The 23,622-nt window shown below is 40.3% G+C and overlaps 1 protein-coding gene across 2 annotated transcripts in view; it reads left to right on the top strand.

Annotated features, from left to right (window-relative positions):
• The window catches only part of hipk2 (homeodomain interacting protein kinase 2), a 378,384-nt gene that overhangs the window by 334,048 nt on the left and 20,714 nt on the right, over nucleotides 1-23,622 (top strand). The window contains exon 10 of one of the 2 annotated variants that reach the window (XM_028810445.2): nucleotides 19,115-19,254. In XM_028810445.2, the coding sequence (XP_028666278.1) occupies nucleotides 19,115-19,254 (140 nt within the window). Of the gene's footprint in view, nucleotides 1-19,111; nucleotides 19,255-23,622 lie in introns of both variants that reach the window. The other variant, XM_028810440.2, reaches the window with a different exon arrangement.

The following is a 23,622-nucleotide window of genomic DNA, read 5'->3' as shown; positions in this document are numbered from 1 at the left end:
TGCAAATGAAGATATCTTGCTAGTAAAATGTGAACTGTATGGCCAGCATTTGATCCTGGAGAGCTTATAGTAAAGTAAATTACAAAAAATAAAGAGGTGGGTGAAGAAATGGAATAGGCCCTGAAAAACTTGAGTTTTAGAGGAAGAGAGTATGGTATAGCACTAAAATTGTTCTAATTAATATTTTATGTAGCCATCCTTCTATTTCCAGCTCATCTGTACTACACATTAAGGTTGCAACAGATGTAAAATCTATTCCTGTGATAGCAGACATGTGGAAGAATATTACCATGAATAAAATGTATAATCACACCCATACTTTCTTGTCTGCACAATTGAGCTTTACCACAGAAAATGAAGGCACGCTTTTGAAACAGATTTAGAAACTGTAATAATATGTAAAACTAGAATGTAAAACTCCATCATTTTTTAAATGTTTATTTTCAATAGATAACATATCCTTTCTGAGGTTCTAAGGAGTCAGGACCTTTCTTTAGAGCAGTAAGCACCAAGCAGCAACTAATCCTGAACAGCATACTGATGGTATATATAGCAAAACCACTCAAGTTGAGAGTTTTAAATTTAACAGCATTAAAGACAACTTAACAGCATGTCTTTAAATTGACATATTACATGCTGGTCAACTATGCAAATAAGAATTTCCCTGTAACACACAACAATAACCTTGAATTTGAATTGTTGGAGGAAATACACATTTTCCATAATTTCCATGCAGAAATATTCACAGAAGCACAGAAGAAGCTGAATTGAGAATCATGCTTGTGATTTTAAATGGTATCTGGTAAATGTACAGTAGTCAGTCTATATGTCAGCAGGCAGAAAACAGAAACATCATCACATCGTGTAGTGATTGCAAGGACACTAAGTGTCAGTTGTTTAATTTATTACGAGGAACCCAGGAACACACCCAGCCTTGATCCGGCATGCATACACCCACACACAGAGACACTGATAAGTGATAAATAACAAAGATGATACAGTATGTATTTAAAAAATAAACTGGTAAAAAATTATTAAACAAAAACCATTTGATTTGTTTTCAATCCTATGTTTGTAAAATTGATCTATTTGTATGGAATGTTGTGTGATTTTCGATAAAATCAATAAAATTATAAAATAAAAAAACATGTACACAAAAGCCCTCCCCAGTTCCCCAATGGTAATAATTATTTACATTACATAAATGATACTGAACGAAACAAAAGGCACTACTCAGTAAACAATTAACACTAACAATAAAGCCCAACACAGTCCCGTACAGCAGGTGCAGATGATGATGAGTGGAAAGAAAACCCTCTGAATGAAATGTAAAGTTTTGTCCTACCAGGTTCCAGTTGTAGTGTGAAAATTTGCCATATTTGGGAGCGCTCCCCAAATGAAGACATCAACAACCAAGACGAAATCATATGGACAAGCAGGCACAGTACAGCACATCCTCCTGTAGAAACTGTAATCCATGGTGGTTGTAGTTGTAATCCAATAGTGTGTGATGCATAGAAACACATGCAGACAGTTGATCACGATCCCCTCTGTGTCTTTTTGCCCCCTTTTTAAAGATCCTGCCTAATTATCTTTCTTCCTAGCAACCCCTGTGCCCTCTGAATTTGCCCAATAGTGTAATACTGCCGGGGCTGCTGGGAGTTGTAGGCAATTTTAAGTAGCACTGCTATAAACATACCTACTGAGTGCACACTCACTCATACCAAGGCAACATAAAGGCAATCTGCACATCTTTGGGATGTAATAGCAAACCAGAATACCTGAAGAAAATGCCTGTGACCACAGGAAGAACATACCAATTCAGTCTTAACAGTGACTGAGCCAGGGTCTGAACTCAGAACTCTAGAGCTGTGCTAAACTGTCTGGGTGGCCCTTTGTCATTAAATTAATTCATTTTATTTACTGTAATCCCCCTCACATATCATGTATATTTTAGAATGTATGATGAAAGCAGAGCTCCATGAAAACCTTATATGATCACAAGGAAAGTGACCAGCCCAGAAACTGAATGTGCATACTGTAATTACGATCAGTCAAAGTAAGGCGCTGAATGTTAAAATTTGATAAACTGTAATTTCTGATATTTCTAATCTGCATTTTAGCTAGTCAGAAATTACTCTCAAATTACATAATTAGCATTTACTCTTAAGAAGGTAATTATGACCAGTCAAATAAGGCAGTAACATGTGAAAAGGGTTTGGAAAACCATTATTGTGAGCTCTGAATTCTCAATTTTTTTATTACATTGTATAAACAACTATAAAAATGCTTGTCAATAATTTGAGAGCCTTACAGTTTCCTTTTCTCTTTTAGCTTCTTGGCTGTTTAGATTTAATTTAAGCTTTAGCTGTCTTTTTAGTGTCAGCAGAGCATATGAGGGGGGCTGGGAGAGATTTGCCTTTTTATCTGGATCAAGAATGCAGAAAATAGTAGAACAATTGAAACTAGAATACTAGGCGTTCACAGACTCGAGGATAAAGAAATGTTTGGACCTGCTATTTTTGCTTTGGATGAAGGCTAACTATACGGAAGGAATTGTTATCTGAGAACTGGTGCAGAGAAGGAAATGACTTTCAAGCTTGTTACAATATGTCTAGTCTGTTTATTTCGGAAAACAACACTTGTCTTGTCTCCTATGCCGCTGTAAATCATAACCTTAGCAAACTAACCCAACCCTGACCTTTGCCTGCACATTTGAATGTCAATATGTTACCCTGAGAAGTTGTTCTTGGGTGGTGCTAAATAAAAAAGTCTTCTGAATAATGTTCCTTTCTTTTGCCTATTATGTGCTCTCCTAGATAGACCCTCATCTTTCTTAAAAGTATGCTATAGTTTTAACTATCAATACTAAAATGAAAAATATGAGAATACAAGCTGAAACGTTTCAAAAATGTGTTCATTATGTATAGATGTGTAGTTTCTTAAGGAGTACAAAAGTGGTAATGAACAGTGAAAAGTACTGAATAACTCTTAACATATAACTGGAGAACCACTCTAAAATCAGCAGACACCATAAATCCATAAACCCAGCAGATGGAGATTTTCAAGAGGAAGACCACTGGGGACTACTTGTAAACCAGCTTTGTTTCCTAAACCTACCTGTCACAACAAGCATCAGACCACACTGATCTTCTGCAGGAATTAATTTATCTTCCAAAGACACCTTTCAAGTAAACTCCATTTAGTACGTGGCACATGTTTCTGGTGTTTTTATTAAAATGGGAAACAAATCGAAAAGGTCACACAGCTACAGTATGTGGTTCTGTAAGAGTGACTAGAGTCTAGGGAGAAATGAAAGATTCCCAGAAAACTTTAAGCCTTAACCACTGTGCTCCAGTGCAATGTCTGTACATGGATCAATTTAAAAACAATGATAAAGAGGAAATTAAAACCATACTATCTTTGGAAATTGATAGCTGGGGAGGTTCAAAATGCTAGAAACAAACAAGGAAAGCAAGCCCTTGATGGACTTCAAGAATGCGTGATAATAGCAAATTTGTAACAGGAGAAATACCTTACCACTTGAGACATAGAAAAGGGAGTGGAAGGGTGGGAGCGTGTAAGCCCAGTCAGGGATAGTTGTAATCCCGCTGCCTATGCCAGAGGCCAGGCTGTCTGTAATAGTGTATGAAATCTTACATAAATTTAAGGATTCGATGTGCCTGTTAAAGAGGCCACTACATGGTAATGTAATCTGGTGGGTCAAGTGCTAGCCAGGGTTCCTCCCTTGGCTGAGGTTCAAGTTCTTGTTTCATGTCCTTTATGTTCACTTTTACTTTGGTTAGTTTTTTTGCATTGGTCCTTGCTTTTTGATTTTGCTTTATTATCGTTGCCTTTGTTATATGCCTTGTGTTTTATGAGTGATCCCCCCAATTGGCGGGGCCACCTGTCAATCACCACCAGGAACTGTCCACTCTGTATACCTGGAGGGACTCCCACAGTTTCTAGTGGTTCATTTTAGGGGTGGCAATTGCATTTTGCCTTTGTGCTGCATGGAGCTTCATTGTCATTGGAATACTTTTTTGTGAAGAATAAAAATTTTATTTTATAAAGATTTGATGCTTGCCATAATTACTAGCTGGGCTTTGATGGTGATATCCCCCTCTAGTGGGCAGAATTCAACGTGCTTGGGACTCCTGCTTCACAACACTTTTTTGGGAGTTATCTCACTCTGTAAATGTTTTTGAGGTTACCTGAATCTCTTCGTTCCTAATTCTGCCTGCAGTTCCTGTCACTTGAGCTACTGCCCCAACTTAAAGTTCATGATTCTAGATAGTAAGACTCTTGGCAGCACTGAGGTTAAGATCTGAGGCAACTGTAGAATCCCTGAACACGTTTAGCAGCTTGGTCAGCATAGTGCTTCTAAAGCACTATTTGGATGGGTTTACTTTTACACCAAGGCTTTGGGTAAAGTGTTATTAAGTTTGTAAATATAGTCCTGTCCAAAATACTCTTGTCTGTAACTTTTTACAGACTGCAAATGTATGCCTCTGTAAAGATTCCGGAGCCTTTTACCTTCTGTTGTAGATAAAGCTTGTACAAAGTAGCCACATGTTATTCTAGTCCTGTGCAAATCGACATGTCAGTAACATGTACATTTCTCCCAGGATTTTGGAGGTTTGTGATGATTCGGATTCTGCTCCACACTCCCTTGCAGCTTCAGGGAGCTCTTGAACCCGACACCATCGGTAATGTTACCGATGAGCTCAGCAGTGAGGCATAACAATGGAGCAAGGGGATGGTGTAATAGTGCAAAGTGTTTTTATTAAAAACAAACAACAAAACAAAGTCCAAATTAAATAAGTGCAGTGTATCACAAACGTCTTCAAATAAATAATCCATAAAAACAGAAGTGAAATTGTGGAGGTTAAAAAATAATAGAAAAAAAAACAATCTTTTAAAATAACGAGGTTAAAACAACGCTGGAAGCAGTCCTTTAAAAACACAAAGCCTGGTGTCTTCTTTTATCTGGTGGCTCCCCTGCTTCTCCCATCTGGGCCCCGCAACAGGAGAGTCGCCGTACCAGCAGCTGACCTTCTCTCTGCTCATCTAGTCTGGAGGCTTCCCGATCCCTGGCTTTGGTCTAGCACTCTCCAGACCGAGACTTGGCTTTCACACAACAGCCAGGACGCTCATGTTGGGGTTTCTCCTTCCAAGCCTCCCGACTCCTCCTGCCTTCTCGGCCTTACGCGGCCAGCCGTCCTTCTTCCGGTCACTCCCGCTCTCTACTAAATGCTCAGTGGGAGCGACCACTACCAACTGCCCTTGGTATTGGCCAATCACCACCGCTAGGGCTCACTGTCCAGCTGTCTGCCTGCGAGCCTTCGCTTGCACTGTCTCTCTCTCTCTCCACGCTGCTTCCTGCAACCTCCGGCTCTTTTCTTTCATCCTTTTTTTCCCCCCACTAGCCGCCTCACAGTTCTAATTATGATGGGGACGTGGTTAACCTATGGCGATTAGCAGCTCCCGGGAACAATTACGGATGTGGACGACTCCTCACCTGTGCACTTAAGTGAGGTTCGCCCGCATCATGCGTTCCCCAAGAACCTCACGGCCACACACCACCACGCCCCCTCGCTGAGCAGCGAGTGTGGCAATTATTTATTTTAAACTGGCCTTTTTGACGTGAGCTGTGCACAAGGTTTTCATGGAAAAAAATGGAAGTAGTCAAAGCACTTGTCCCCACTCTGTGTAACCCATATCAGACCACTTTAAACCAATTCCTACTGTGTCAGACAACTGGATGAGAATGCAGACATGTGCTCTTGTTATGAGGAGGAGCAATAGTTACGTAGCTACAGTGTGTGCTGCTCTTTTGAGGTGATGACATTGCATAACTATAGAAGGCACACCCATGTCTGTAATTTTTCCAAACATATCTCATCCATTGTGATTCCATGGCAAAAATTACCAACATCTTGTGATCACAATGACTTTATAGCTTGTGCCCTGTGTTGGCTGGGATTGGCTCCAGCAGACCCCCGTGACCCTGTGTTCGGATTCAGCGGGTTGGAAAATGGATGGATGGATGAAGCTTATCCTGCACAAGTAAGGTTTTAATGGCACTAGAGTCTTGCATTTATCATTACTTTGTAACAAATTTTTACAAGCAAATATCCTAGAGACTAATAATATGAAAGGTTGGGAGTAACAAAAATACCTTTTAGCAGAGCTTTTATTTGAGAAAAACCACGTATTAAACATGGCATATAAATATTAGTACAGTAGTATTGAACTGTCAAAGATTTAGAGGAGACCTTTCAGCATCATAACTACTAGGTAATCACTTTTAGTATAAGAGACTTCTCATCACACTTACATTTCAAAATGGTCAGACAATGAATCTTCTCATGTAATACACTATCGTGGCTGTTCGTTTGTCTTTCCAGGATTTTCAGTCACCCATAGTTCGCAAACTGTTTGACCTGTTAACTTGAAATTTGGTACATATATACTACGTGACCTCTACTGTCCACTTCCGGGGTGATGATTGACCTCCAAGGTTATTCCTCTTTTTATTTGATTGTAGAATCAACTCTTGGCCGCGACCAGTAGGGCGGCCATGCAGTGCATGCGTACGGGTGCCGTTCTCATACCTACCACCTTTAACATTACTTCTGTCACATCTCTTCATATCTTAAATTATTCTTGAGGCAGAATGAAGACTTACATGCCAGCTTAAGTGAAAAATTAAAGTAAACATACTAAGTAATTGCAACATAAACACTGACTTAATCAGTTTTAATGTGAAAAGATTCCAACGAAAGAAAAGAGAAGAAGCGGGCCGTTAGGGAGGTGAAAAGAAGAACTGCTCAGGAAGCAGCAAGCGCATCAACCTCTGAGCAAACAAATGCTAAACGTACAGAGGAATAGGGTGAAAACTATGAATGCTCAAGTGAAGTGTATTCACTGCAGGTTATCGTGCAGTGTGCCATTACTGGTCTGCTATAATACAAGTTGCAAAATTCATTGCTGTGTGCAATGGGATTGTGCACAAAATTATCAGGGCTTAACCACCCTAGAAGGTTAGTGTGTTTGAGTCTTTTGAAATATTTGAGAGACCTAATTTCAAATGCATGATTGATTTTTTTTTTGCTTTAAAGAGGGAAATCATCATTTTGTGTCTGTTTTTAGAAACATCAGATTTATTCAAGTGTGTCAGTTGATGTGGATATTTTCGTGCCAATCAATGTCACCTTAAAGCACAACATGCTCTCAGTATAAAGTGCTCCTCTGCTTCACTCAAGTTTAATGTTTAACTATCACTTAGAAGAGCAGTCAGCCAAGCAGCCATCCCACACTCTATGCATCGTCTGTTAGCTGCAGTTACATTAGCTGTAGATCTCTCCAACCATGATTAAAAGGCTTATTTAATCTGCTTTGTTATTCAGGTCAGCCCATTCACATGCAGCACATTTTTAACCAAAACTTTTGAATTCTACAAGTCCATGAGTACATTGACCTGGGATTTTATTAAATTGTAAAGCACTGTAAAAATGGGAATGCTCAAAGTGTATATTGTAAATAGGCAACCTACAGCTGATAAATCATTGTTACAAGTGACTGCTTCCTGAAACATGACAATCATACCTTATTGGTGGGAGAAACACACTAGAACAGCAGTCAACCTTGCAGTTCTAAACGATTTACGTTTTCTCCAAGTCTGTGATGGTTTTCCGCCCACATTGTAAAGATGTGTTAAGGTAACCGGTGACTAAGAATTGTCTGCATATGCCTACGTGTGTGTGGGTGCATCAAGTGTCTATCAATGGTGCTATCAAAGTGACCATCATGGTGCTAAATCTAATTCACAGGTTCAATAATGGATAAATTAGCCTTACTGGTAGAACAACCAGTCTTTCGAGGCTTATTGTAGTCTGGAGAAAAAATAAAACTTCCTTCTGAGAAGTAAAACTGCTCTCTGATTCTTGATTAATACAGTTTATTTTAAATTGCATTATTAAAACCATTTAACTGCACACAGCAAAATAATGCAATTTATTGATTGTATATTCACGTTAATAGAAGGATAAGTGTCTGGGTGTCTATTCAGCTGCAGTGTCTAAGTCATTCCAACAGATGGTGTATCTCAAACATTTCTAATGACAAAATGCATTTACTACAAATGTTTGTGATGCACCATCTGTTGGAATGACAGATTCAGTGTCATACATTACAAAATACATTTCTACGGATGGCGCACTGTAAACATTAACATTGAGGTCTATGTTGATTACTTACATTTTAACCCATCTTTGGCGGGTAGCAGATCTAGTAACCCATATAAACAGGCAGCAGAACCAAAAGGACATGACTTCAGAGCGGTATATGCAAGGTTGAATAGAGAGTTTTAACCTAAGCTGAACTTTAGAATAAAATGTAGTATATAAACAAATAGTCAAAGTGAATGTAATTTTATATTCTGTACAGCAAAGATTTTAATTAAAATGACATGCAAGGTCATGGGTTGTTGGTAGAGTTATTTCTCAGAATGTCATTTTTATGGTTTAAAATGGATGTTGGGTGAATATAATTTTGATTGTTGATGTTGATGTGCTTCACAGTGTTTGGATTTAGGCCTTCCCAGCTGTCTTAGCTGCAACAAGTAGCTATTGGCCATGTCTGACGTTGTCATGTTGCACAGAGAATATTCTGCTTTTAGTACTTGTGTACTATTATCACTTATTCTGAAGCAGCCTCAAACCCTGTCTAATGTTGACTGCTACCTTGCCCCTTTAGAATTCAAAACAGGCTTTGACACCCTGCAGCCCTCTAAGCCATCTTAAAATCTGATGGGTAGATGGCTGGATGAAGGATGAACTGGTTATTCACTTGTTCTTGAAATGCTTTCCATCAGTAGCTGAGGCAAAGGAAATCGTGTTTGCCACCATTCTGTTACATATGAGGGTATGGTTATCTAATTCAATTTTAATTCAATTCACACTTGCAACCTATAGAATTTAAAATGACCCTGTTTTCTGTAGTGGATTTATTTTTAATATACTTACCCACACTTGTATTTTGGAAACAGAAAATACACAGTTTGTTTTAGGCAAGTTTTATCTTTTAATGTAGGAATGAAATTAGCTGCCATTGGTCCACTAATTCTGTGACAATTTAGACCTTTAGAAATTAGAAAGGCATTTTAAGGGGCTGTTTGGTCAGTGGTAGGACAGTCATATAAAAGTAAATCCTGCACATTTCTAAGCACCTCCATTGCTTATTATTGTTCAGCCTGCTTCTTCTACACCTGCTTCTTCCACTCTGGGACAAGAAACGCCATCAGGAGTCAGTCATATACCTGGGAACAGTCAGTTTCACTTTAATGTTGATTATTTTGACTAATTAACACAAATCACATGTCTTTGGTATGTGAGAAGAAAACCAGAGAGAGAACCCATGCAGAGAAATGCAAAATCCACATAAGGAAATTTAAACCCAGTCATCATAGAGCTGTGAGGCACCAGTGCAACTATTATGCCCTGATGTTGCTTTGGTTGTCATTTTCAATTTTTAATTTTTTTGGGTGGAATGCCAAAATTGCTGCTGACTGAAGGTGTTTTTTTAAAAAAAACTGTTATTGCAAATTAACTGCAACTTGAGCAGCCAGCTGTTATTTGTGTGGGAAAAATGCCTCCAGAGAGCAATGTGGCATGGCCTGTGACAGGAAACCTTTTATTCGGCTCCTCCAAAGCAAAGCTTCTAGGTCAGTGCTGATGGAGCCTGCAAGCCACTTCATTTGGCAAGCAAGTAATCAGTTTGAGTAAATGTTTGCGAAATTTCATAAATTTTATTTTTATGGAAAATTACCGTAAGCAGACAGAAATTGCACATTGCTAGCTTTTAGTTCAATGGCTACAGACAGCATTTGAATGATTAAGTTAATTTTGGGCAGCTGCATGGCAAACTTGGAATGGGGCATGAAAAGTAGAAACACTGCCCCAAAAGCAAGATAGGGATAACCTCAGTGGGCATTAAGGGGGTCTAATCACCACAATAGTCCATTGGGCTTGCAAAGTCAGCAACTCAAGATGGATGGGGGAGGCTGGGAATAAATGGACATAGTAGAATAGGTCATATGCACATTTTTTGGAGGCTACTCTTGTTCCTGAACCATCCTTCAGCGTCTTAAAGAGGTCATAAATGCAATTCTGGATATTTTCATTTTGCTCAAATTTGCAAATTTCACTTGATGATTGGGCTTCAGTAGCCTTCCAGACAGCAGAAAGGTTCATTTACTTCTTATATATATACAGTTATATATCCATGCTGCTGTGAAGAAGAAGAAGAAGAAGATACTGGCATTTGTTTTGGGACCAGCTTTGTAGTATGGCTCAGCATGGCTAATGTAATGCTTATTATTTTTACCCACAGGAAATATTTAAACAAAAATTTGCATCAACTAACCCACCACTTTTATACTTAATTCTGTTCTAAAGCATTTTGTTTTTTGTGTATTTTCCTTGCAGTTCTGTAGTAAGTCTTTAGGGGGAAACGCTTTTGTATTTCGATTTACATGTTTTGAATCTTTTATATAGAACTTGATAGTTATAGGCAAATTGTGATCGATTTGTGAATGATTCTTTTTGAACGAATCTTTTCAGTGAGTCATGGAAACTGGGTCACAAGTATGAATGAATGGACTCAGTGGAGCTCAAGAGCAGTGCTAAATGATACATGATACAATACAATACAATACAATTTATTTTTGAATAGGCCAAAATCACACAAGAAGTTCTGCAGTGGGCTTTAACGGGCCCTGCCTCTTGATAGCCCCCCAGCCTTGACTCTCTAAGAAGACAAGGAAAAACTCCCAAAAAAACCCTTGTAGGGAAAAAATCGAAGAAACCTTGGGAAAGGCAGTTCAAAGAGAGACCCTTTTCCAGGTAGGTTGGGTGTGCAGTGGGTGTCAAAAAGAAGGGGGTCAATACAATACACAGAACGGAACATATCCTCAATACTGTATAAAAATAAAAAATGTACGTATGGAGCAGAATTTAACAGTAGATGATATCACATGATATGATTTGGATTTGTTTAGAGTCCTGGAGACCTCAGCCATCAAGCTGCCTCCCCCATTTGGCCATTCCACAGCTGAAACAGCGCTGGGCCAGCCAATCTGATGAAAGGACCCCTCTACCCCACGATTCCTGCGATCCTCCATCAGGGATGACATTACATTAGGCAGGCAAAACAACTTGGCAGGTGGGCCGTGGCACCAAGTGCCACATTTGAGTACCACATGATGCCATCTGCCTCTTTCTTTTAGATGTTTAAAGCACATGTGAAAGTACCACACATCTGATTCTTGCTAGTTCTAACAAAATCATCATCAGCAAACAAGGACCGTGCCATTTATAATTCTCTCGTTCATTATACAAATACAACACACTAACAACACATTTATATTACAAGGTTTTGTTTTGTACCGCTCATTATCAGAAGATGTAAACATAATGTCTATCTCCTTCCTGTTTCGCTGTCACTGTGCATGCTGGGTGGTTGTTTCGCGTGTTTGCAAGTGTGCCTCTTGGTGGACGCGGTGCGGTGAGTGTGGTTTTTCTTTTTTCTTCTGATATTCTACATTCTTATTTCTATCTTTCTTTGGTGTAAACAGATAAAACTTGTTTTGTACTGAGTGGCTTAGGCCACGGCAGCCGCAATAGCTGCGAATCTTGAGCGTCTAAGCCGCCGCCATGGGATTAAACTTTTATCGGAGGAGTTTGTCCCTTTGGAGGCGGGGGTTTTGGCGGTAGGCGAAGTGATAGGCTGTGAAAATATCAAGTCGGCTTCACAAATGAGCGGGTCCATCGTTGTTTTTTTGAGCTCTGTGGATTTAGTTCCCATTGTGGTTGAGAAAGGGGTTGTTATAAATGGCTCCTTTGTACAGGTTTCCCCTTTAGCCGTCCCGTCACGCAGAGTGACAATTTCGAATGCGCCGCCATTTCTCAAGAACGAAATTTTAGCAAAAGAGTTGGAGCGGCATGGACGTTTAGTTTCAAAAATTCGACATATTCCTTTAGGCTGTAAATCGACGGATTTAAAACATGTCTTGTCTTTTAGGAGACAAGTTTATATGATTTTAAACAGAATGGATGATGAATTAAATGTGGCTATGAAGTTTAGAGTGGAAGGTTTTGATTATGTGATTTTCGTCACTTCGAACGAAATGAAATGTTTTGGGTGCGGGAGTGAAGCCCATTTAATTAAACAGTGTCCTGAGAGACAACATGGGCACAAGAAAACTGACCATGCAGACAAAGAAAAAGAGGGGCAGGAAGTGGAAGGTCGTCAGGTAGTGGCTGATGGCGCGGAGGCGCAGGGTGTTAAGAACATAACTACCCTTAGATCTGAAGGGCTGGAGGATCAGGTGCCTCCCAGAGATGAGCCGAATGAAGGCGGTAACGAGACGGTAGGTCAAACAACAGCTGTAGCAGAAAGTGTGTGGGGAGACATTGACATGGACGAGGGAGGCAGCAATCAGCCTGAGGAAAAAAGTGAATTTAAACGCCCTGCTCAGAAGAGGCAAGGTGAAAGAGAAGAGCGGGCAAGTAAGAAACTTGTTTTAAGTCAGGGCTCGGGGGTCATTGGAGAGGATCCCGCCTATGGTCCTTGTCAGGAGGATGTTCCCGTCTTCGCGGAGACGGCCGATGACGGTTCAATTGCGGGGAATGTCGGGGAAGAGACCGATGACAGTAATATCTCTGATGGGTCTGCTGCCTCGGAGCCCCCAGAATTAAAAGCCAGGGGGGTTTACAGCGCTCAGAGTGTGAAAGAGTTTTTGGTGAACACCGCCGGTAAAGAGGGGGTGGACGTGGCTGAGTTTTTCCCAGACATTGAGCTCTTTATATCGTCTGTCCGCGGGTTGCGGCGGGACAAAGCAGCCTCCGCGATGTTTGATGTTAAAGAGTTCGTGAGGCTCAAGAACTTAACCAGCAAACTGAGGAAACAGTCCAATTTAAACACCTCCTAATGGCTAAGCCCCCTGTTAAATCCACTCCACAGTATTTGTGGTGGTCCCAGTGTTTCATTGTGTGTTCATCTTTATATTCAGGTATCATGACAAGTGTACAAATAGGAACCCTAAATATTAATGGGGGAGAAGTCCTGATAAGAGGGTCGCACTTTTTGATTTTATAAGACAAAAAGATTTGAATGTTACCTTTCTACAAGAAACTCACATTGATGAGCAAAATCAGTGGGAGTGGAGCAGGGATTGGAAAGGGGACATTTTTTTTAGCAATGGGACAAATGTTAGTGCTGGAGTGGCCATTTTATTTCTTGGTGGGCTGCAAGTAGAAGTTTGCAGGACTGATGAGTTGGTGAAAGGGAGACTCTTGAAAGTGACAGTAAAACTTCAAGGCAGTGTTGTCACTTTCATTAATGTGTATGCCCCGAATGAGGGTGAGGAGAGGCTCCAGTTCTTTAACAAATTAAGAGAGCTTTTATCAAAGTGTGACCCTGAGGAAGTGGTGGTGTTAGGAGGGGATTTTAATTGTACACTTGACTCAAGGATGGATAGAAACAATGGACTGGAACCGCACCCTCGCTCAGCGCGAGCTCTGGGAAAAATAATTAAGGACGTTGGGCTGGAAGATGTATGGAGGTCAAAAAATGGGGCCTGTTGGCAATACACGTGGGGGAGGACGAGTGGAAACACGATCTCAATGGCGAGACTCGATCATTTTTACAGTTTTAAGCACCTGTTAGGTTTATTTAAAGTGTGCTCTATTGTGCCTACTGGTTTCTCCGACCACAGTCTGGTGTGTTGTTCATTTCTTTTTAACACGTACAGACCCCGTAGTCCATACTGGCATTTTAACACACTCCTCCTCAAAGATCAGAATTTTAAGGAGTTGTTTGTTCATTTCTGGGGAGGTTGGAAGGCTATGAAGAAGGAGTTCACCTGCTTACAACAGTGGTGGGAGGTTGGGAAGAGTCACATCCGGGCTTTGTGTCAGGAGTATACCAGAAATGTCACCAAAGTATTGCGGTCAGAAATGGCAGCTCTGGAATATCAAATAGCTGAGCTTCAACAACAACTAGAGGAGGGTCCAAATGAGCAGCTGCAGGCGAGCCTGACTACTGCTAAACTGGGGTTGGCCCACCTGCTTGAGACCAGGGCTCAGGGGGCTTTAGTGAGGGCCCGCTTTCAGCGGTTGACTGAGATGGATGCACCAACGCAGTACTTTTTTGGTTTGGAGAAGAAAAACTCGCAGAGTAAACTCTTACATTGTATAAGAACACCCGATGGCAGAGAGACACAAGAGCCCAGTGAGATAAGGCAGGTGGTCCATGAATTTTATGAACGTTTGTTTGCTGCAGATGGAGATGGTGGCAGTGAAGACCAACAGGCCTTTTTGCAGGACTTACCGCAACTTCCCAACGCAGACGTGGCAGATCTAAATAGTGAAGTGACCTTCGCAGAACTCACCAAAGCCCTGGGACAGCTGAACACAGGGAAGGTCCCGGGAATCGATGGCATTCCAGTGGAATTTTACAAAGAGTTCTGGGATGTCATTGGTCTGGACTTGCTAGAAGTGTTTCGGTGGAGTTTCAAAAATGGTTTGTTACCTCAAAGCTGCTGTAGAGCTGTGATCACGTTGCTGCCGAAGAAGGGAGACTTGTGTCTCATTAAGAACTGGCGGCCAGTGTCTCTCTTATGCGCAGACTATAAAGTTCTCTCTAAAGCCTTAGCCAACAGGATGGTCCAAGTTTTAGGGAGACTGGTGCATCCTGATCAGAATTACTGCGTGGCTGGCAGGTCCATTTTTAATAACATTTTTTTAATTCGGGACATTTTAGCTGCTGCAAAACTGTTTGGTTTTCGGACTGGTCTTATATTTCTTGACCAGGAAAAAGCTTTTGATAGGGTCAGTCACTCTTTTTTATGGAATACCATGAAGGCTTTTGGGTTTGGGGAGTCTTTTATTAATTATATTCGATTACTTTATAGTGACATTTCTGGTATAATCAAGGTCAATGGTGGTTTGTGCGCACCTTTCAGTGTCAGAAGAGGAGTCAGACAGGGCTGCTCTTTGTCCGGTATGTTGTATGCTCTGGCGTTGGAACCTTTCCTGGTGCACCTGAGGAAGGTGCTGACTGGTCTCACCATCCCCAACTGCAACATGGACCCTGTGAAAGTCACGGCTTATGCTGATGATCTCGCAGTTGTCATCTCAGGCCAAAAGGATTTGGACAAACTAACTGACTGTCTGCGGAATTACAGTAAAGCGTCATCGGCCAAAATTAACTGGAATAAAAGCAGTGCAGTGCTGGTTGGGAACTGGACAGGATGTAGTCCTCCTCGACTGGAAGGGGGTCTGCAGTGGACCACTGGGGGTTTCCTGTACTTGGGAGTCCACCTCGGAGATGACCACTACATCCAAAAGAACTGGGAGGGTCTGTTGGACAAGGTTACAGCTCGGCTCGCTAAGTGGAAGTGGATACTCCCTCAGTTATCTTATAGAGGACGGATGCTGGTAATTAATAACCTGGTGACCTCCAGCCTGTGGCACAAATGTATTTGTCTGCAACCTCCACCTGTGCTTGTTCAGCAGATACAAGAAGCAGTCATGGATTTCTTTTGGAATGGTACCCATTGGATACGGAAGGGCGTTGTATTCTTGCCGTTGGATGAAGGCGGACAAGGACTTATTGACATTACCAGCAGGATTGCTGCTTTCCGCCTTCAGACTATTCAGAAACTGCTGTACCCTGTTGAGCAGAGCCAGTGGATGAACTTGGCCATACTTTTCTTTAAACAGGCCAGGCATATGGGACTTGGTAAAAGTTTACTGCTCTGCCATTTTGATAAGATTGGGACTTTACATGTGCCAGAGTTTTATAAAAGCCTTCTAGCAGCGTGGCAACTGCTGTCGATCAAAAAGGACTGTGATGACCTTTCCTCTTTTTGGGTCCTTAATGAACCGCTGCTCTACAATCCTGCTGTTGGCACTGCTACTGGACTTTCTGAAAACTTTATTCATCATTTCATAATACATAGAATAACCACAATAAAAGACATAATTGACTGGGAAAATTACACTTGGAAAAGTGCACAGGTGGTAGCAGAGGAGACAGGAGTGCACTCAGTGCGCCTCATGGAGAAGTTTCTGTGTCGGATACAATCATCACTGGACAGGGAATCCATGACACTCCTGCACAGAATGTTCACCTCACGATTGAAACCAAATGATGAAACACCTTTTCCAACGCTTACTGTATCTCCAGCTGTTGAACTGAGGGACAGTGAGACTGAAGTTTTAGCCTTACGTTCTCGAGGCGTTATCTCTGCCTACGGTGCCAGGGAAGCAGCTCTACAGGATCTGCGTGAAGGTGAACAACCTGGAACAGCTGAGGACACGAAGACACGACACACCTTGGAGAGACAAACTCGGAGCCCCTCAAGGACTGAACCCCGCCTGGAGGTCGTTGTACAAGCCACCATTGGCCAGTAGGGTGGGAGACCTGCAGTGGAGGTTGGTGCATGGGATATTAGCAGTGAACTCCTTCTTATCGATTATATGTCCGGGGGGGTTCTGATTGCTGTCCTTTTTGTGGTCTGAGGGAAACTGTGTTTCATGCTTTTATGTACTGTGAGAGACTCAAGACCCTCTTTAGTGTTATAGAAAGAATAGTAGAAGGGCTGGGGGTCCCGTATAATGGCATGGTGTTTGTGTTTGGGGTGAGAATTACACGACAAACAGGAGAAAATATGAAATTAATTAATTTTATTATCGGACAAGCTAAACTGTCAATATGGAAGACCCGTAAAAAACAAAATTACTGGGAGTGGGACTGAAGACGTTGTTGTTTTTTTTAGAAAAGTGTGTGAAAGTAGAATATTAGTGGATTTTAATTTTTATAAGTCTACAAATAATTTAGCACAGTTTAAAGAAGTGTGGTGCATAAATAATGTACTTTGTAAATGTGATGAAGATTATTATTTACAATTTGTGCTCTGATTTTGGTGTTTTGTTTTTTACTTATTTATAACTTTGGGATAATAAAGAATATGAAGGATAAGTGGGATTGGAGGGTGGAAACAATGGGAGGGATTAGATAAATATATATATAGATTTTATTCTAAAGAACAATTTGAGTATGTAATGTTTAGAAACTGAATATTCATAAATAGGAATGTGTGTATATGTTTTCTGTATGACTTAAGATTGAGTTTTCGTTTACTGTTATGATTTATTTTCTGTGTTTATTAAATAAAGTTTGTTTTTAAAAAAATAAAAAAAATCTATCTATCTATCTATCTATCTATCTATCTATCTATCTATCTATCTATCTATCTATCTATCTATCTATCTATCTATCTATCTATCTATCTATCTATCTATCTATCTATCTATCTATCTTAACCTGCCTGTGCTTTAATGACATTTATATATTACTCTATAGATTGTATTTTACAGAGTTAACTCTGGGAACAAGTTCACCATGACAAGAAAGTTGTTTTGTGAAATATGCCTCATTGTTGTCCAAACTCATTTAAACCATACAGGGAACCTTCCAAAGACACACAAATGGTAACTATAAATTTGGCACAGTGTGAGAAATTGTGGGCGTGTGTGAGAGCGCCATGAGATGATTTGGTTTTCTTTAACACGGTAGTTTATTTTGGATGGCACACTGGTGTGCTTTTTAGTACTAGAGCTCCAGGAACCAAGGTTCAGTCCTTTCTGATTTTCTAATGATGTTCAGCTCTGACATAACAATGGCATCTTAAGTGGTAATACATAACATTCTCACTTCAGGGTCATGGTGGGTTCAGGGCACAATCTGACAGCATCAGACATAAAACAGCCATAAACCCTGGGCTGGGTAACAGTCTGTAATTGTCCGTTTTAAATTGGACAATTATGAATGAAAATGGGTTTGTCATGTGAACAAATGCTGGGGTATGAATCCTGCCTCACATCCAGTGCTGGTAGGGTAGGCTCCGGCTTCCCACAACCTTGCAATGGACACAGTAACATTGCAAGATTAATGCTTGATTTTTGCAATTAAATGTACAATTTAGATATTTCCAGAGTTATTAAGTTAAGGCAACTACATCAGGAGTTTACAGTGCAATATTGTTTTTTGACAATCAGCATATATTTATTAATTTGAGAAAGAGGTGCAAGATATAACAATTAAAACTTAATCCATTTGATGTACACATTCTTACTTTGGGATAAAAATAAAAGTGTTTAGATATGTTTTATACTGTTACTTTTTGTTATTGTTGTTTTCTAAGTTTAAACCCCAATTTGATTATTGCCTGTGTGTAGTTTGCATGTTCTCCTTTCCTCCTGTGTCCTAAAGAACTAAACGTTAGGCTGTTTGAGTGTGAGTGTGTTAGTGTGAGTCTGAGTGGGAGTGTGAGCGCAGCTCTCCTTAGGTTGGTCCTACCTCTCTTCTCAAAACTGCCAGACTCCACCGGCCTGAATTAGATTAAGCTTGTAGGGAAAATGGTTTAAAGGACATGTTTAAGAAAGGAAAGGTTAGTTTATTTATAGCAGTTCTGGTTTGTTTTTCAAATAAACAGGTCATTTTGTTCCTCTGTAATTTTAGGTGACATTATGTGAAAATAATTTATGTCAAAAATGTTTTAATATTTATCAGGTAATTCAAGGGCTGCGGTAAAAATAATATGCTTATTAGAATAAGTCATTTTCTGCATGGCTTTATGATGATGTTTTCCATTTTGTGATTTCCATCGTTTTAAATCAATGTATTTCAATTTTGTGGCCGTCAAACTTACCCATGCGGTGAAATAAAAGCTGATTTCCTATCATGGCTCAGAATAAAAATTCTACGCTAAATATTTTGTTATGGGTACTAAAACCTTGAATCAAATGGACACTGCACTAAGTCATTGTAATTTTTCAAGGGTTCTGTAATTATAGATGGACATAGCATATGCTGTGACTGGTTTATAATTCACCTTTCTTCTTTTGAATCATATATTGCAGCCTTCATGAGTCCTTATTTCCCCAAGATTAAAATAATTAAGCAGTGACAATGTAAATAAGAATAGTAGGATGACCCCTCCAGCTGATGATCTTGTCTTCTGTCGTCCTTATCCATGCAGCAGACCTGGCCCAGTGGGACACAACAGATTTTGCTTCCTCCAGCCTGGCAACAACTGACAGGAGTGGCAGCTCACACTTCTGTGCAACATGCAGCGGTCATCTCTGAGAGCATGGCTGGGACCCAGCAACTGGCTGACTGGAGGTAGGAGGGGGGCAGTTCATTTTGTCTTGGTTCGGTGGGAGCCATTGGGAAAGAGACTTCACTGTATTAGCAAACAGGGTTTTCTTTTAAAATAGTAAAATAAAATAATAACAGAAAAATATGATAATCACTCATCTTTCAATACGAAGCATTAACTCCAAAGTGTTGTTAACAATGTGCGTCTTTCATCAATCTAAATCTGAAAATTGCTTGAATTTGAAAATGCAGTATAGAGAAACAGAGGTGTCCTTTTATACAGCGGTTGAATGGGATTTGTTGTGTCTGCTGCCACCTAATGGCCCACCTTGAATAGCAACACAGAGCAGGTTTCTCACAAGTCACTTTTTTTTGCTGAAGTTTACTAGTATATACAGTCTTTATGTTTTTCTCTCCTCTCTTTTTCCTTACTTGTATCACAAAAACAGCCTCATGTTGCTGGAATGATCTGACATAGAACTTTTGTATGAATTACCTAAGAAGTCATAAAGCTTGGGATAATTGTGTTTCCCAACTGTATAAATCGTATTGTTGTCATTGATACCTCACCTCATTTCTGCCATAAGGGCCATTAATGCAAGTTATTTTGCGGGAGATCTTACATGCATGCATTAAATACACAGTAATCACACTATGGGTCTCTCATTTTTGTGATACGCTTTTAATCCTGCGAAAGGCTACATTTTAGTAGTTATTCTCAAGAAGATATTCATCACAGACACCAAGAAAGGAAGGATCCACTGCAGGAAGGGGCACCAATCCAACACAGGGCACACTCACACATACCACCGCTCACTCATGCCAGGCCAAATTGTGTTTAGATACTGGAGAAAGCAAGAGTATGGAAACAATCAGGCAGACACTGGGAGAACATGCAAACTCCACACAGGTAATGGACGGGCTGGAATTTGAAGCCAGATTGTTGGTGCTATCAGGGTATCAGCGCTAAACATTGTGCCAAAGTAGTAATCATGGATTAATTACAAATTAGATAAGGAGAAAGTAAACACATAGAATTAACAGTGTGTAATTTCAGATTTACTTGAGGCATTGATCAATGTAAGTACTTCTCTTGAAAATGTGAATCAGATGAAAAACAGCGGAGCAATTCCAGCATCAAGCAAGCAACAATATTTGCTTAAGCAGGCCGATTTTCTCAATTCAAAAACAAAGAACTGATTAATTCCAGAGATCTTTTAAGAGTTTTTTTGGCAAGAATAATAATTATTGGTAATTCCTCAGTTATTCCAGAAGTCAAATGGTAGCTATCCATTTATCCATTCATTCAAAAACTGTCTAGACTGAGAATTTTGGCAAACAGCATTCTGAAACACTCAAAAGCATTTGAAGTGGATTTTAAAAATGATTTTTTTCCTCATACAATCTATGCTTCTGTTCATGATCCGGGCTGACTTTGACATCCTTAGAAGTCTGTTTCCAAATTCACACTTGTAAAGCCCTCCTGGCACATATTTCAGTATTGGGGAGAATGTATTTACTGAAGGCGAAAGGCTTCTCTTCACAGTAAAGAAAGTTTTCAAAAATTGACTTGACAGAAAAATGAGACATAAAAAACTTTTAAGGGAAGGTTCTACATGTGGAGGTTGTGATCTGCTGGTAAGACAACCATCATGAGCTCTGCCAAACCTAATGGGGGCCTGGGGAGTAACCTTTAAAGACACACCATTTTTATTTTCAAGATTCATATAATCAACAAGGTTGATTTTAATACAAGCATTAGTTCATTGTAATAAGTGATGATACTGTTGCAGAATGATATAAAAGTTATTAAAAAAATGAAATCTCAAGCCACTTGCAAAGCACAAACATGGTTTGATTGTCCTCATTCTGTAATTAAAAGTGTGACAGACATCATGTACAAATGTAGAGTAAACTTCAGCAGCTCATGAATTAATATTAATCAAGGACAAAAATGTTGAACATTTATACTCAAGCTTTATAACACATGGGTGAGGCCTCATCTTGAGTACTAGGCTGATTTCAGGGCTACAGGGAATGTATTATGAAGAAAGATTAAAAGAGCTGAGCTTTTTCAGTTTAAGAAAAAGGAGATCAAGAGGTGACATGATTGAAGGGTTTAAAATTATGAAAGGAATTGGTACAATGGATCAAGACTGTTATTTTAAAATGATTTCATCAAGAACACAGTTGGAAACTTGTTAAGGGTAAATTTTGCACAAACATTAGGAAGTTTTCTTTACACAGAGAACCATAGATACATGGAATAAGTTATGATGACAGCAGGACTTTATAGACTTTCAAAACTATTTTTTTTAGAAGAATTAAGTGGATAGGACTGGCGAGCTTAGTTGGACTGAATGGCCTGTTCTCGTCGAGATTGTTCTAATGCAATCTAAGGCTCTATTGTAGGCACGGAGCTGTACAGTTTGACATCCGTGGCAGAGCGACGGGCACTGAGCAGGCTCCTGTCAATCATGGAGAATCCACTGCATCCACTAAACAGTGTCATCTCCAGACAGAGGAGCAGCTTCAGTGACAGACTGCTGTCAATGTCCTGCTCCACTGACAGACTGAGGAGATCATTTCTCCCCCACACTATGCGACTCTTCAATTCCACCCCTAGGGGGTAAACATTAACATTATTCAAAGTTATTGTCTGTTATACCTGCCTCGCACTCTCCACCTTGCTTTTTTTTTTTTTTTTTTAACTTGCACTGTGTTTTTATTGCTCTTTAATTGGTATTGTTTTTATCAGTATGCTGCTGCTGGAGTATGTGAATTTCCCCTTGAGGATTAATAAAGTGGGTGGCACGGTGGCGCAGTGGGTAGCGCTGCTGCCTCGCAGTTGGGAGATCTGGGGACCTGGGTTCGATTCCCGGGTCCTCCCTGCGTGGAGTTTGCATGTTCTCCCCGTGTCTGCGTGGGTTTCCTCCGGGCGCTCCGGTTTCCTCCCACATTCCAAAGACATGCAGGTTAGGTGGATTGGCGATTCTAAATTGGCCCTGGTGTGTGGGTGTGTTTGTGTGTGTCCTGCGGTGGGTTGGCACCCTGCCCAGGATTGTTTCCTGCCTTGTGCCCTGTGTTGGCAGGGATTGGCTCCAGCAGACCCCCGTGACCTTGTGTTCGGATTCAGCTGGTTGGAAAATGGATGGATGGATTAATAAAGTATCTATCTATCTATCTATCTATCTATCTATCTATCTATCTATCTATCTATCTATCTATCTATCTATCTATCTATCTATCTAATGCTGTACTTCTCTAATTTTCTTTTTTTCTTCTTATCCGTGCTGACAGGTTTGTTTCATGTTTGCCTGCACCCTTAAAAGGTTGTTTAATGTTTTACCTTGCACAGTTTGTATTAGCATGGAGTACAGTTTGCAAGTCAGCACATACTCAGATGTTTTATGTGGACATCATGTAGCACAATGATTCAACAAGCACATAAACTAGGTTTGATTCCAGGCCCAGACACTGCCTATGTGTAATTTGCACATCTTTCCCATGTCTGTATTGCTTTTTCACAGGCTTTCTTGTAAGCAAACATGGGGAAATTAACAGGCAAATCATAACTGGCCCACTCACAAAAATGGTGCACTGACTTATGACGGCTTCTATTACTAAAGGCTAGCCCAACATCTAGATGAGCGGGTCCCACAAATGAATGGATAGATTGAAGAAACAACTAATTAAATGAGGATTAATGAATAATTAACTTGAAATAAGCAACAACCTAATTTTATGTAAAGGTTTCATCTACATCTTAGAGTTGGACAACCAAAATACACACAATAAAATATGAGCAAGTCAAGAACAAATATGGAATTTATTGCAGCATGTATAGTGCAGTACCATAGTTAATCTGAAGGCTACACACTGAGAGATGGTTGATATCTTCATTTATTACCATCAAGAATTAGAAAGAAAGCCAACATGTTTTTTATAGAGGTGAAAGCATTAGACTAGCTGAGACGTACTCAAACGAAGGTATTACATGGTACACTTCTTCTTCTTCTTTCGGCTGTTCCCATTAGGGGTTGCCACAGCGGATTCTTCCATATCTCTCTGTACTCTACATCTTGCTCTGTTACACCCCTCACCTGCATGTCCTCTCTCACCACATCCATAAACCTCTTAGACCTTGCTCTTTTCCTCTTCCCTGGCAGCTCTATCCTTAGCATCCTTCTCCCAATATACCCAGCATCTCTCCTCTGCACATGTCCAAACCAACGCAATCTCGCCTCTCTGACTTTGTCCTCACAGGTGGCACAGTGGTAGTGCTGCTGCTTTGCAGTAAGGAGACTGTGGAAGATTGTGGGTTCGCTTCCTGGTTCCTACCTGTGTGGATAGCGCTTTGAGTACTGAGAAAAGCGCTATATAAAATGTAAT

Source organism: Erpetoichthys calabaricus, chromosome 1, assembly GCF_900747795.2.
Source record: "Erpetoichthys calabaricus chromosome 1, fErpCal1.3, whole genome shotgun sequence".
Classification (NCBI taxonomy): domain Eukaryota; kingdom Metazoa; phylum Chordata; class Cladistia; order Polypteriformes; family Polypteridae; genus Erpetoichthys; species Erpetoichthys calabaricus.
This window is presented reverse-complemented; position numbering and strand designations above follow the sequence as displayed.